The sequence below is a fragment of the Eptesicus fuscus genome, chromosome 3 (genome assembly GCF_027574615.1).
Source record: "Eptesicus fuscus isolate TK198812 chromosome 3, DD_ASM_mEF_20220401, whole genome shotgun sequence".
In the NCBI taxonomy this organism is placed as follows: domain Eukaryota; kingdom Metazoa; phylum Chordata; class Mammalia; order Chiroptera; family Vespertilionidae; genus Eptesicus; species Eptesicus fuscus.
The window spans coordinates 8,918,071-8,932,810 of record NC_072475.1 but is presented as its reverse complement, the minus strand read 5'-3'; the positions used below and the strand labels follow the sequence as shown (position 1 = coordinate 8,932,810).

At 48.9% G+C, this 14,740-nt stretch overlaps 1 protein-coding gene across 1 annotated transcript in view; it reads right to left on the bottom strand.

The window, feature by feature from the left end:
* ADARB1 (adenosine deaminase RNA specific B1) overlaps window positions 1-14,740 on the bottom strand; it is a 105,800-nt gene that overhangs the window by 27,307 nt on the left and 63,753 nt on the right. The window contains exon 3 of the mRNA XM_054713618.1: window positions 3,360-3,434. Within this exon, the coding sequence (XP_054569593.1) occupies window positions 3,360-3,387 (28 nt within the window). The 5' untranslated portion in view covers window positions 3,388-3,434. The remainder of the gene's footprint in view (window positions 1-3,359; window positions 3,435-14,740) is intronic.

Here is a 14,740-nt window from a genome sequence, read left to right as displayed (position 1 = left end):
CTTTATCTCTCTTTGTAACTGGGTAAGTGATGTGTGTTCTACTTTCCTCCCTGCTGCACACGGGAGGGCTGCACATTTACCACCGACTCAGGGCCTGACATTTTGCTGAATAATGGCTCCTACCATTTCTATTTAGTATCCCCAACTGCTTTTACATTAAAAGGTGAATTTTTAAATAACTTTTCTGAGAATATTCTGAAGCATCAGAGTGTGGGATGATAAATTTTTCCAGAAGACCCTACATTCATAAGTCTGAAGTGAGCACTGACACGTGTCGTTTATTTTGGCATTTCCCCTACCGATGGCATTTACTCTCACTGGGCTTTGCACTGCAGCCTTTCTCAGAGGCGGCGACATATTTAAAAGCAGCATTTACAGGCTGGTTCGCTCTTGAGGTTCAAAATATTCCATCAATTTGTGCAGCTATTTGATTTAGTTCATGAGTCAATCTTAGGAATCTGCTTATGTAATCACGTAGAGCATTCTGCCCATTTAGAAATGATTTTTGAAGGATACAGCTTCATTTCCAGTATTCATTTAAAGTTTTTTCACTACAAATGGGGACTGATTTACCTCTGAATTTTTAATACAGTCCACATTAGAAAAAAATGTATGAGAAGATATAAAATTGAAGCTGCATCAGGCAGGCTACCACCTCCTCACTAAAGCTGGGAATTACAGACTAACTTGGTTATTCTACCTTTTAAAGGTGTTTATAATTAATAAAGATCATTTTAGGCCTCTGAAGGTTCATGGCAAAAATATGATATTAATTTCAAAAAGGGGAATAAAAGAGTATTTAGTCTTCCCTTTAAGTTTATTGAACGTTTTAAAAAGGAGAACGAGAAATAGTTCCGTTTTCCTGGCACGTTGCCACGGGCCGCTTGTCGCATGGAGCGCAGGAGCAGTGACCACAGGGCGTGGGATGGTGATGGCACTGTATGTAAAACCTGCCGCTAGCTTTTGGAAACCCACAATAAATCTTCTAAGCGACCAAATTATTTTTTACAACGTACACCAATTTACAGTGCCCAGTGTGGTGGCCTGGATCTATTTCGACAGCACAGGGTAAACGCAGGCTCTCACCATGCTAAGCTCTACCCCCGGGAGGGCCTCACGTGACAGAGGCCTGGGCCCCTGGCTGCCAGGCCGCAGCGAAGCCTCGCCTTTCCCAGCATCAGCTGAGATGTGCTTGCACACAGCCCCGGGGGGAGCCGGCTCTCCTTTGGGGGAGGTTAGAGCCAGGTGCCCTGCCTCTGCAGACAGCTTCTCCCAGGCCCTGACACACACACCACTTCTCCCAGTTGACAAAGCTGACGGAATAGACACTAAATTTTCATTTATAACATCCTCCAGCAAAAGCTCGATAGGTTACTCCTTTCGGTGCTCAGAGGGAACACAAGGTGAAAAGGGCAGAGCGAGACAGGTTAGATGAACAGGCAGCAAGGGCGCCACAGAGGACCGCGGACGTGCTGGAGCTCCTGCTCGAAGAACTAGCAACAGAGACACTCGGATCGTCATCAGTTATTCTGACATGCATTGAACCAGACAGGATAACCTCCCACCGCCAAGTGCTTTCCTCAAGGAATAAAGACAAGCAGTATTGGATTGACCGTCTCGAGAGCACAGGAAAAATACACTTTTTATAGCACAGTTCACATAGATTCTAAGTTCTTATTTGCTTCAGAAGCACTAAAATGCTACTCACATTCTGTCTTATTAAAAATGCTACCATGTAAAGATAAAATATTAAAATTGGAGAAAGACACCTCCTCTGTCACAACTCTCTCTTTACATATCATGCTACTTTGTTTCATAAGTGGGACTACTAATCATGATAATATTTTTCATTGCGTATGAAAGGATAGGAAATACAGGACTGACACTGCTAAGTTTTAGCTCTTGAACCAGCAGCTTATCTTTGCAGACAAGTTATCCAGAAGGATTCCTTACGTTACCCGAGGATCAGTTAGTTATACACGCTACACTGCATGACATTTCCACCCAAACCAGATGCCCACTGCCGTGACGACAGCCCGCAGTCCCGACAATACGGAGGCTGGGGGACCCTCATATGCACACTCTTCACGGGGAACAGTGCGCGGGCAAAACTGGAGATGGCGAGTGGAACTGACCAGTAAAAACATACGGCTGGTCCTAAAGGGACCTCAGGGTGGGCTCTGATGGGGAGGTCACCCTGAAGAGAGCCTCCGCCAGGCCGCCAGAGGCCACCACAGGTCAGCAGGAGGGAGGGCACAAGGCCACGAGCTTCTCCAACAGCGACTGGGCGGCTGCTCATGCTGTGTCCACCCCACAGGGGCTGACTTCAGCCAGAGAGTGTCCACTGTGAGGTCCAAAGAACCAAGACCCAGCCCACCCGCATCATCCCCAACCCAACCCACGGAGCAGCCTGCGAGCGAGGCGGGGTGGTCTGCCGCGGGAACCTCTGGGTTATCTACGTACACGAGCCAACTCCAAGGTCTCAGCTGGCCGGTTTGGGTGGCGTCACAGAGAGGTGGACTGAGCTGTGTCCTGGCCATTGGCCATTGATGACCACTCCTCGTAAAATGTCACCCATCACTTAGACCTGCACGCTCTCTCTTGGGAGCAACTGAACACAGACAAGGATGTTCCTGTCTACGCGTGTTAGAAAAGGGATGTCTTTGTTGCAGTGTCCCTACTAAAAGGTCCCACATGGGGAGGGAGATCTAAGCCTTATTTAAATGCATTGCTCTCTGGGAGGAAAGATAAAACGGAAGAGAAGAATGTTCACTGAACTTTTCGTAGAGAACCATGTTGAGAGGGGATGCTGGCATAGCTCCGAGCCTCTCCGTCCCTCCGTCCCTCCGCCCCGGAGAGGGCAGGGTGGAAAGGAGAAGGGCCCGGAGTGTTTCAGGCCACACTAGTCCTAGGGCTCATTAAAGTCTAGAAACTTAAGATCAGCAGATTCATGTGAGCCCTTTCCCTCCAAATATAGGAGAACCCAGGGTATTTGAACAGAAAAGGTCATGTACTATTTCAAATGGCCAGGTATTTAAATCCACCTCGGAGGTTATCTTAGACGTTCACAGACGGGAATCTGACCATCGTCATGGTAACCAGGCTGTGCCAACAGGAAGCGTGCAGCTTCGTGAGACATGCACCAGAGCGTGCGCTCCTTCAGGCAGCGGCAACCCCCCGTGGCTGTGAGGGAGAGGCCCACAGTAAACAGGGAATGGAGCAAAAATTAAAAACATGCCACTGCTGGTAGCCCCGTAAGTTCATTTCCCCCAAATCGGCCTCATGAAAAAAACTTCCAGGAACACTAAGACTAACGGAAAACCAGCTACTTGAGACTACGTGGCAGGCCTAGGTCTTACTCAGGTTCTCTTCATCTTCTAGATCCATGGCAAAATACTTTGGAGGGTTTCTTGACTGGCGGAGGCTGTTTCTGTCTGCAAGACAGCAAGAAAGTCACATTTAGTGAGCCCATCACGTGAGTCACATGAGGTAGTCTCCTCTGCGGAAACGACGCCCACAGGATTACAAACTAATGGGAAAGCTCGTGAAACAAGGACAGCTCGATCTGCGGTCAGGACGGAACATTCGGATGCTCCTGCCTCTTCAGCCCGGTCAGTGCAGGGCCCCGGGACTCTGCTGCAGGGAGGGAGGCCTCAGGTGGGGAGGGGTCCCCCTCTGAGGCGCTGGCCTTGATTCCAGGCCACAGCAAGCTCTGAACCAGGGAGAAAGGTGACGGCATTTCTGTCTTAGGAAGATCGCTCCTGCAGGAAGGACTGAAGACAGATGACCACAGAACCTAAACAGGACTCAACCCGTTTGCCATTTGACCTCTGCTCTGGCAGACTTCTGGTTCAGGTTATAAAGTAAGGCTACAAAGGAAGAAGCGCCTAACAGCATTTCACTTCACCACTTCTTTTTCTTCTTGAGTCTCATCTCACGTGGACGAACCTAAAAAGCATGTAATTGTTAAATCTGATTGAATTTCTTAGCCATGTATAACATTATTTTGTTGGTAGGAGAAACCACAGGAAATCCTTAAAGAACAATTACTCCAATCCTATATAATAAAGAGGTAATATGCAAATTAACCATCACACCCTCACAAGATGGCTGCCTATGACCAGGCCGGCAGGGGGGTTAGTGAGGGACAACCAAACAACTGAACAAGCAGGCTGCGTGGGGCGACCAGTCCAGCGGTGGGTTAGTGAGGGATGACCAAATGACTGAACAAGCAGACTGCGTGGAGCGACCAGGCCGGCAGGGGGGTTAGTGAGGGACGACCAAACAACTGACCAGCAGGCTGCGTGGGGCGACCAGGATGGCAGGGGTTACCGTGAGGGGCTACCAGGCCGGCAAGGGGGGCAGTTGGGGGTGACCAGGCCGGCAGGGGGGACAGTTAGGGGCGACCAGGCAGGCAGGCAGGCAGGTGAGTGATTAGGAGCCAATGGTCCAGGATTGTGAGAGGGATGTCTGACTGCCAGATGTCCCCGGGATCGGGCCTAAACCAGCAGTCAGACATCCCCTGAGGGGTCCTGGATAGGAGAGGGTGCAGACTGGGCTGAGGGGACTCCTCCCCCATGTACGAATTTCGTGTACCGGGCCTCTATTCTATATATATAAAAAAGCCAGTGACTGGAACGCCGTAACGACCAGAACGACCAGTCGCTATGATGCCCACTGTGGCCAGTGAACCAGCCCGATTGGGGGGTGGGGCTGGCTGGTCAACCTCCTGTGGCCTCTCTCCCCAGCCAGCCCTGTCCCTGATCAGTCTCTGCCACCCCGATCGGGGGCCGGGGCCGGCAGTCAACCTCCCTCAGCCCCTCCTCCCGGCCAGCCCCACCCCCAATTGGCCTGCCCCTGATTGGCCTCGAGGGTGGGGCGGCCAGCCAACCCCCCTTGTGGCTCTTCCCCCCAGTTGGCCCTTCCCCCCAGTTGGCCCTGCCCCCGATCGGCCCTACAAACACCAATTGGGGGTGGGGCCTGCCAGCCAATCACCCGCGGCCCCTCCCCCCAGCCAACCCGGCCATAATCAGGCCCCAATCAAGGCGGGCCCACCAGCCAACTTTCCGCCATCTCCTCCTCCTGACAGGCCTGGCCCCGATCCGCCGATTGGGGCCAGGCCGGCCAGACCCCACCTGTGCACGAATTCGTGCACTGGGCCTTTAGTTATCTAATCATTAACAAACTTAAGAGTTTCTCTCTTCCTAAATAGGTTGGCTATACTTAGCAAAATTTTACTAACACACCATCTGTACTAAAGAATCCCATCAAATTGTAATTGAGGAAAAAGATTTGCATATGTTGCTTTATATACAAATAAAACTGATATTATAAATCACTAAAAGGCAAATTCATTGCTTATAAGACGTTATTAACAAGCGGTTGTCATAAAAACTATATATATTTTAGGTATTTGACATACGAGAAACATTTATATCTTTATTCAAGAGAGTGTTCCAGATTAATTACTTCTAGATTTGTTTTCTGGAATCCTTCTTCTGTGCAAAGCACAGAATGGGACACGAGGAGAACCTGAAGTGAATCAGACAGATCCTGCGATGGAGAAATTAAAATAGAAATACCATCTGGATAGCTAATTATATTTAGAAATTCTTATTAATCATTTTAGGTGTGGAAATAGTACTTATTTTTAGCGATACTGAAGCATTTAGAGATGAAATGGTAATATCTGGAATTTATTATTGTAAAAGAACCCAGCGTGATGGGGAAAAGCAGATGGTGTATAGTTGAAACTGAGGGGCAGGGGCTGGCTGCTGGGGAGGTGGATTCATTATGCAATCTGTATTGTATGTGTTTTACAATTTCCACGACGGGAAGTTTGACTCAGGAGTCCTTTCCTCGAGGTCTAGAATGGGAGGTAAGATGTAGCAGGGGTGCAGGACCACCGCACGCCCTCCGCAAGGTGCGGGTGCTCCGAGAGCTCGGGGCTGCGGGGTCAGGTCAGAAGGTGGGCACGTGGAGGTGAAACTGAGCCGGGAGCGGAGGGTGTCAGGCACACCTTGAAGACAGGAGACAGGTGGCATGTATAGAGCATGGAGGTTGTGTGAGAGAGGCAATCACAAGCACTTCAAAGAAACCCAAACTATCCATTCTGGGATCAGCTCACATTGATCCCTGGCTTTGAAACAGGCAGCAGGGACGTGCGCAGTGGGAGGATGGAGACGTCCTTTTCCCTCCCCTCCCCTCAGCACAACGGTAAACCCCGACAATACATATACAGGCGGAAGGAGGAGGGCAGACCGGCTGGGACCTGAGGACCACACGGCATGGGTCCCTGGTCTTTCTGTGTCATTATCCCAGACTTGGAGCTGAAGAAGCCAGCAACTCAGAAACACCAATGGGCACAGACCACAAAGCCCCAGCAAATGCTGCTCTCTCTGACAATGGGCCAGGAGCGGTTCCTCCCTGCGGGGCTGGAAGTGACAGACCGAACTGCCCACTCCAGTCAGACCCTCCCACCCAGCAAGGACGAGGGGGAGCCTTGCCTCCCCGACCCCCAGCAGAGGCCTGGTGGGGAGCCTGAGGTGACGGCCCCGTCCCTAACAGAGCGGCATGAAAGTCAACTGACACAATGGTTTAAGTAAGATTTAGAGTCGTGTCCAAGTTTCAGTAAGAAAATTTAAAAAAAGTCATCCATCATACCAACAGCCAGGAAGATCTTAAACTAAACGACAAAAAGACAATCAATAGACGCCGACCCAGAGGCGTCTGTCTGAGGCTGTAAAGCAGCCAGTATAAGGAAGTGGGAGGAAGCAGTCTAACTGATCTCCACACGCACTCGATAGCATTAGTCCTCAAGGCAGCACGCATGGCATTGCCAGGGACCACATGGAACCGACAGAACCAGGGCAGGCCCCACGTGCCCGGCTGATGGCTCATGAGGCAGGAAAGCAGTTCAGTGAGGAGGGGTCTGGCCGCAGACAGTGCTGCAGCCACCAGGCACCACGTCTCACACCGGCACAAAATGCACTTGAGATGGTCCGGGGCTCAGTGTGAAACATAAAACTATAAACCTGTAGGAAGATCATAGGAGAAAATCCCCGGGACCTGGGGCTGGGCAGAGCATGCTTAGGCAGACTAGACACCAAACGCACAATCTATAAGATAAATTGGATTTTTTAACAACTTGGACCTAATAAAAATTAAACATTTTTTTCTCTGCTAAAGACCCTGTAGAGAAGATGAAAAGACAAGCAACAAACTGGGAGAAAATATTACGAAGACCACACACTGAACAAATGGAGCACACAAGAAGTTCTCAAAACAAGCAATCCAATCAGAAAGTGGGCAGAAGACATGAAGAGACCTTTCAATGAAGAGGATATTCAGATAAACATGAAAAAATGTTCGGTATCATCAGCCATCAGGGAAATGCCACTTAAATCCATGTAGAGTGGCCAAAATGAAACCGGTTGCAACCCCAGATGCCGACGAATGTTTACAGCAACTTCCCCAAACTGGAAACAACCAGATGCCCCTCAACAGGCAAATGGTTAAACAGACTGTGGGCGTGCCCATGCCAAGAAATACTATGCAGCAACGAAAAGGACTGATACACGCAGTGACCTGGATGCATCTCCAGAGAATTAGGCGGAGGGGGGAAACGCCAATCCCAAAGTTACTTAGTGTGTGGTCCCTTTACATACCATTCTTGAAATGAAATAATTGTAGAAATGGAGAACAGAGTAGTGGCTGCCAGGTATTGGGAGGGTGAGGGTTTGGCTACAAAAGCACATGGAAGCAATCCCAGGGACAATGGAAGACTCTGGATGCTAACTGTATCCCAGTCAACAAACATCCTGATTGTGACAATGCACTGAGCAAAGGAAACATGGTTCTCTCTGTGAATTTACATGTGAATCTGCGTTATCCCCAAATAAAAAGTTAATTAGAAGGCCCAATTATCATACCATTCATCAGTGATGGGTGTGCAGAGCAGGCTGGCTTACCTGGAGGCCGGGGGCGAGGGAGAGCACACTGCCAGGGACACTGACAGTGAGTCGAGCCACGGGAGGACCTGGCCCTAATGGAGCTCACCTGATTTGTAGAGCGCCTTGTTTCCCTGCTCTTACATATTGAAGTTCTTTAAAAGGACATGGAAATGTCTCACAGTGGAAAATGATCAGGCTGTGCGCAGCGGCGGGAGGGCCATGCGTGTGGAGAATGGGAGCCAGAAAGCTCTCGCTGAGCAGGAGCAACACTTTCACATTCTACAAATGCCAACTTTTGTATCAAAGGTTATAAAACAAAGCAAAACAGCAAATGCAAGCACTTTAGAGCATTTCACATAACCATTTTTCTTTCATTCTGAAAGCACCTCTTACGGCCTGAACTATAAACATCTAAGAATTAAAAGCCCATCAAAATCCCACATGGGCCCAGCCAGTGGGCTCAGTGGTTGAGCATTGACCTATGAACCTGGAGGTCATGATTCCATTCCCGGTCATGGCACATGCCTGGGTTGTGGGCTCGATCCCCAGTAGGGGGCATGCAGGAGGCAACAGATCAATGATTCTCTCTCATCATGATGTTTCCATCTCTCTCTCCTTCTTCCTTCCTCTCTTAAATCAATAAAAACATAACTTTTTTAAATTTATAAATTCAAAAATGTTTAAGACAAACAATTACCTTAATTAAACTTATTACTAATTATTACTGGATTTACTTCATTTTAGTCTCAAAAAATGGTTTTGAGAAACATTTTACGTATTTTTATGATTGTTAAAGGTTTTATTTTTAACAGCCAACACTGCACATTTTAAAAAAGAGAAGTGTTAAATGGTGATGATTCCTGTTGATTCTTTAGCATAAATCAAGGAACATACTAAAAGCTGTAGCTATAGAAAAAAAAAATTGAATGATAATGTGATTATTTAACAAAGGTAACTGAAGTATAAAATTTTTACATTTGAAGATAATCAAATTCAGTATTATATAAACACAATATCAATAAAGCGTTCAAAGCTATCAATTTATTATATTTTACAGTAGTTTCATTTCTAAGTAACCATTTAAGTAACGGATGTTTAGTTTGGTTACCCTTAGAGATTTTGTAACATGGAACAAATATAGCAGACTGTGCATAGCAAATAAGGTTCATGCATTACTTTTAGCAAACATGTTTCTTCTAGTGAAATGCAACATAGAATAATTAAAATAAGAAATTATCACAAGATTACAGAATACAAGGTTAATACAAAAAAATTAATTGCTTTCCTATATATGAACAAGTGGAATTTGAAAGATAAGTACAATACTGCTTACATTAGCATCCCCAAAATTAAATACTTAGATATAAATCAAACAAAATATAAACAAGACCTATATGAGGAGAACTATAAAACACCGATAAAAGAAATCAAAGAAGAACTAAATAAATGTAGAGATAGTCCATGTTAATGGATAGGAAGACTCAATATTATCAAGATGTCAGTTCTTCCAACTTGATCTATAGATTCAAAGCAACCTCAATCAAAATCCCTGCTAGTTATTTTGTGGCTATCAACAAAGAGATACTAAAGTATATGTGGAGAGCCAAAGACCCAGAATAGCCAACACAATATTGAAGGAGGAGAACAAAGCTACCTCTCAAGTCCTTAAATCAGAAACATCTGTAAATAAAGCAGCTTTACATTGGTTAAAAGTTACCTGCTGAGCACAGTGCATGATTAGGAACTGTCTCCCAGCAGCTATGACCAGTCTCCTTTCACATGGGTTAGGAACGCCTTGCTGGAACTCTGCCTGTGGCCGTGGTCCACATAATGGCTGTTGTCAGGGTGGCAGACCGAGGCCTCGGTAACCCTGTTTCAATATCTAGCTATGTGGCCTCGGGCAAGGTTCTCAAGGGCTCTGAGCCAGGCTTTTGTCAGAGGTCAGTGGGTCTGCTGGGCTGTGGGGAGGGGGGGCTGTGGGGATGGATTAGCACCTGCACACAGCAAGCACTCTGAGCATCAGCTGTCATCATGACTACAGCACGGAGCAGGGCCAACACGGACAGAGCCTCACGCTTCTCAGTGCTCCCGTCACATGTGGCTGTTCTTGATCAATCAAAGCTCCAGGCTCAGCTGACAGGACAAAAAACTGATGCTGCTTGAAATGCTAGGTGCGACCCCGGAAACAAATGCAGGCTAATTAATTCTGCCAAGCTGTTTGCAGCACAAGTCCCACAGCAGATATTAGAAACCTTGGTATTTATAATCTCAGGAAAATTAAAGTAATTCTTCAAGAAATACATTTTCAAAGTCATGTTTCAACTTGTTCTCTAGCCATTAACCTTCCAGTTGCACGTGGCTGGTGGATTCTGTATGTAACAGCACAATGAGCATAAAGGAGACGGGACGGTAAACCAGAGTTCCGTCTGGGAAATAAATACTCAGAAGGAAGACCAAACTGAGCACATTCTCTCCAGGCAGAAGGTCCAATAGAAACAAATGATTAGGTGGTGAACAAAATCCTATTACTTATGATCAAACCCATAACACTGTGAGTTAGAGTCATATCCAGAAAGATGTTCAGTAAGTGAGAGTTCCAGACACATAAAATCTAGAATCTTCTGCACAGATTTAATTAACTACATTTAGCACTGAGATAACTAAACAGAACTGAGCTACTGGGAATGTTCATAAAGCGTGATCAGCACATCACACACACACACACACACACACATACACACACACACACACAGACGCGCACACACACACATGAGGACATGGCACGGCATGAAGTCAATGGAGCCATGGCCTGGATAAACCATAAGTGTGCAGATTTGGATAAAACAGTGAATAGACTGATGCAGCAACAGAGAGAGTAAAAAAAAACCAAAAAGCAACTTCTCTGGGTTAAAACAACCAAACAGAACTGAGCTTTGGGTCTGAGCCTCATCCTTTATCCCCGCCTCCTCGCTCTGCTCCCCTGTGAGCCCGTGGAAATGGGGACGGTCTCAGAGTGGCAGAGAACCTCCCTGTAGAGGATGATGTTTCTGGGCAACTCCGACCCGAGTCCACTGGATAAAGGGCTATGTGTCCCTCTGCACGTCTCAGGCCCTGGATGCCCCGTGTCGGAAGGCAGCACCTTCCAGATGAGCCTGACCCAGGGCACCCAGTGACCTCCGTGTGCCCAGTCTGTCTGAATAGGAGTCATGTTTCTTTAGCCAACCTTTCAACAGCCTACTCCAGTCCGTCACAGAAAGACAAGGACTCGGCTTAAATAAGTTGTAGTCGAATACGAACAAAATTCCTTACAAAAATGCGAATGGGCTTTAATAAGCTTATTCTTTAAAGTTTTACCTCACTCGCTAGTAAGCAAAGAAATGTGTCAGTTGTCAAACTGACAGAGCAACGTCACAGGTGATTTCAGTACAGGGAGGGGTTCACTCTTCATGGTGAACAAAATCCAGTGGCCTCCCGAGGGCTGAGGCCCTGACTCTCACAGGGAGTGCCCTTGGCCTCCTGGAACTCCCCCCGGGCTACACCCAGAATAGAAAACCATGCCAGGAGTCAGGAGGGCTGGGCTGGGGAGCCGGGGCTGCAAGAAGTGGCCGGGCACCAGGGCTCAGCCACCAGTGATGGGGGGCGGGGAGTCTCAGGCACTTCTCCTATGGCCTCTCTCCCTTAGGGACCCCACAGGCAGAAGTCAGGCATCCCTGGGTTCCTGGCCATAATGTCAAACACAGAATCTTCAACAGTCACTGAATTCTAAGTCCAGTTCTAAGGACTGGAGAAAATTGCCAAGGCTTTGCTCATATTCAAAGGTTTAGCTACAAGGATCATCACCTCTGCTTGTTCATACAGTTTATTTGCATCTGTATTTCCTAATTCTTACAATAATGAGAAACGTGGCTTTCTGTTCTCAGCCATCCTCCTGTACACAAAGATGCGTGCTCTGCAGAGAACTCTGAACTTGGTCTGGGAAGGTGTGGACCTGCGTCTGGACTGACACCTGCCCAGTGGCGGTCCCTGCCGTCTGCGTTCACCACTGAGCAGAAGAGGTGCCGGTTGGCCTTGATATCACAGCAAACTGTGGACGCCCTGCAGACGAGATCAGGGTGTCAGACCTCACAGCGGCAGCGCAACTGCCAAAATAGAGGCAGGATGAATACCTGCGGGGTAAAGGACAAACCATCAGGCGTGAGATGTGGGGAAGGTGAGGCAGCTCGGGGCACCTGGAGGCACAGTGGGGAAAGAGCGGGGCCTGGATCTAGTCCTGCCCGTGAAGCTGCAGCCCAGCAACCTTGCGCAGGCCCCTCAACCCACCACGAGCCTGAAGTGGCATTGGTACAAAGGACCAAAGGACTCGCAGTTCTCTGACACAATCCTGCAGACTCGAGGCATTTATTTCATTTGATTATCACCACTACACACACTTCTAAACACGTACCTTTTACAACTACCAGATACACGGAAGTGAGTCTGGCCTAAGCTAGAGTAATTGGTAAGGCCCGCCGACTGACTTTCACATGGTCCCATTCTCTGCTGTGGTCTGAGCCTCACCCACCTCGGGCAGGGCTCTGCAGGATGGGACAAAGACCCCAGGAGAAGACTCGGGTGGAAATAGGACAGAGCCCAGCCTGGTGGACCATCATCACTGTGGGCCTGACTGCAGGGCACTTCCACCCACCCTGCTGGAGGGCAGTGTATGTGGTTGTTCTGTGCCCATGCCCACTGCAGGCTGCCGTTCCGCGACTTTCAGGCCCCGGGTCTGGACTTTAGGGGCGATGAAGGGAGGTTTGTCTCCCTGGGAGGGCTGTGTTCGTCTGGTGCCGGCACTGCCTCCAGGCCTGGCCATGCAGCCTCCTGCGAGCTTCTCGGTATTCTCTCACCTTCCCATAGCTGGATGGGGGTGGGGCAACTGCAAGGTCACCAGAAACTTCCGCTCAAGAGAGAATCAAGGACCTGGGTCCCTGAGTCACCGCAAGAGCCTGCTGTGTCGGAGCACCGGGATGGCTTGCTTCTTATTCAGTCACTGCCGCTCTGGTCCCGTCCCCTGCCTCCTTCCCGTGTGTGTGTGTGTGTGTGTGCACACAAACCCACACGTGTGCACACGCTCTCTCCCCTCTGGTTGCATCTCCCGCCCCAGCACAGCAGGCCTGGGCAATCCAGCCTTTAGAACCGGACACAGACTGTTGGAGCCTGATACCAGAACACCAAGGTAACATCAGCGGCTCAGAGTTGACCACAGAAGAAAAAACTTCCCATTATTTTTATAACCACACTCTGTCCTTCCAAATGAACACACAGTAACAATGCATCTGATGTACTATCCAACCTTGCTCTATGTAACATGGCCTCATTAAAGTCCCACTCTTTTAAAATTATACTTTATTTTCTGGAGTCAAGGGAGAAATGTGAACTGCACTTTCAAAACAAACACTGATAGTTACTTTAAGAATAGGCACTGTTAAGATTTGAACCAATTTCATAGTATTTCAAATATAATTCCACACACTTAATTCTACACCTTTTTATAATTTCAACTGTCAACCTGCAGGGGCTCTGCCTGCCCGCGCCTCCCGGGAGCAGGGTCCTCACAAATGCAATGAAATGCACCCCAAACCAGGGCCTTCTATCCATACTCTGTTGAGGGGGTGAGAGGGGGTTCAGCAACTTTCCTGATTCGTACCCTCCCCTGTCAGACATGCATCTTCCACTCCCGCCAGAGACTGGGGAAGACCCCTTCCTCCTGATGCACACAGGACGGGAGCAACACATCACACGGTCCACCTGCTTATCACTGAGTGGTCCTCAGGGGGCCCGTTCCACAGCAAACCTCAAGTCTGGAAGCTGGGCGGTCCCTTTGCCACATCCCTGCCACCCAAACCTGTCCTGTGCATGCCCCAAACCCTGGGGTCAGCACCCAGAAAGCTCTAATGGGTACTTGGATGGATGAATGGGCGGATGCTGGATGGGTGGATGAATAAATGGATGGATGGATGGATGGATGGATGGATGGATGGATGGATGGGCAGGTGGATGGATGGATGGATGGATGGATGGATACATGGCTGGGTACATAGGTGAATGGAGGGATGGGTGATGAGTGGATGGGTAGGTGGGCAGATGGGCAGATAGGTGGGTGGATGATGGGTGGATGGCTGGGTGGAGACATGAATAACATCCCGTCCAACACCTCCAGCATGTAACCATGCTCTGAACCTCACAAAGAGGCATTCTCTCAGCAAGGTGAAACCCGGGCTGGAACCAGGTGAGAAGGCTGGCATGACAGCGCTTGCTCCCTCAGGTGTGTCACCCACAGCCCACTGCTCTGTGCAGACAGACAGCACGGATCTTCAGTGCCTGGCCCCTAGCAGTGCTCAGAGGTGGCGCTCCTCTATGGGCTTGGTCTCCATTTCTACAAAAGGTCCCCACCACGTTCACGCCCCCATCCTGGAAACTGGGGGATTCCAGCCTCAGACTGCAGCACAGCTCAGAGTTGCTGCCCCCACGGCGGTGGGCTTCCCATGGTGTGCAGAATGACTGGGCACAGATAGGGCGCTATCACACTTGGGGCAAAGTACTCAGTGAGAAGGTGAAAATACAGGATCTCATTCATAAAACCTGGTGGGGGAGAGCCTTCACGTTTTACCTCCCTCTCCCCTCCCAACGTCTCTTTACTCCGCAACCACGACCTGGCTGGAAAGGTGAGCAGCAACCACCTGGACAGGTTGAGACCAGGGAAGGCGGGTGTGTGGGGCCTAGCTGTCCCCGGCAGTGACCTGGGCTCC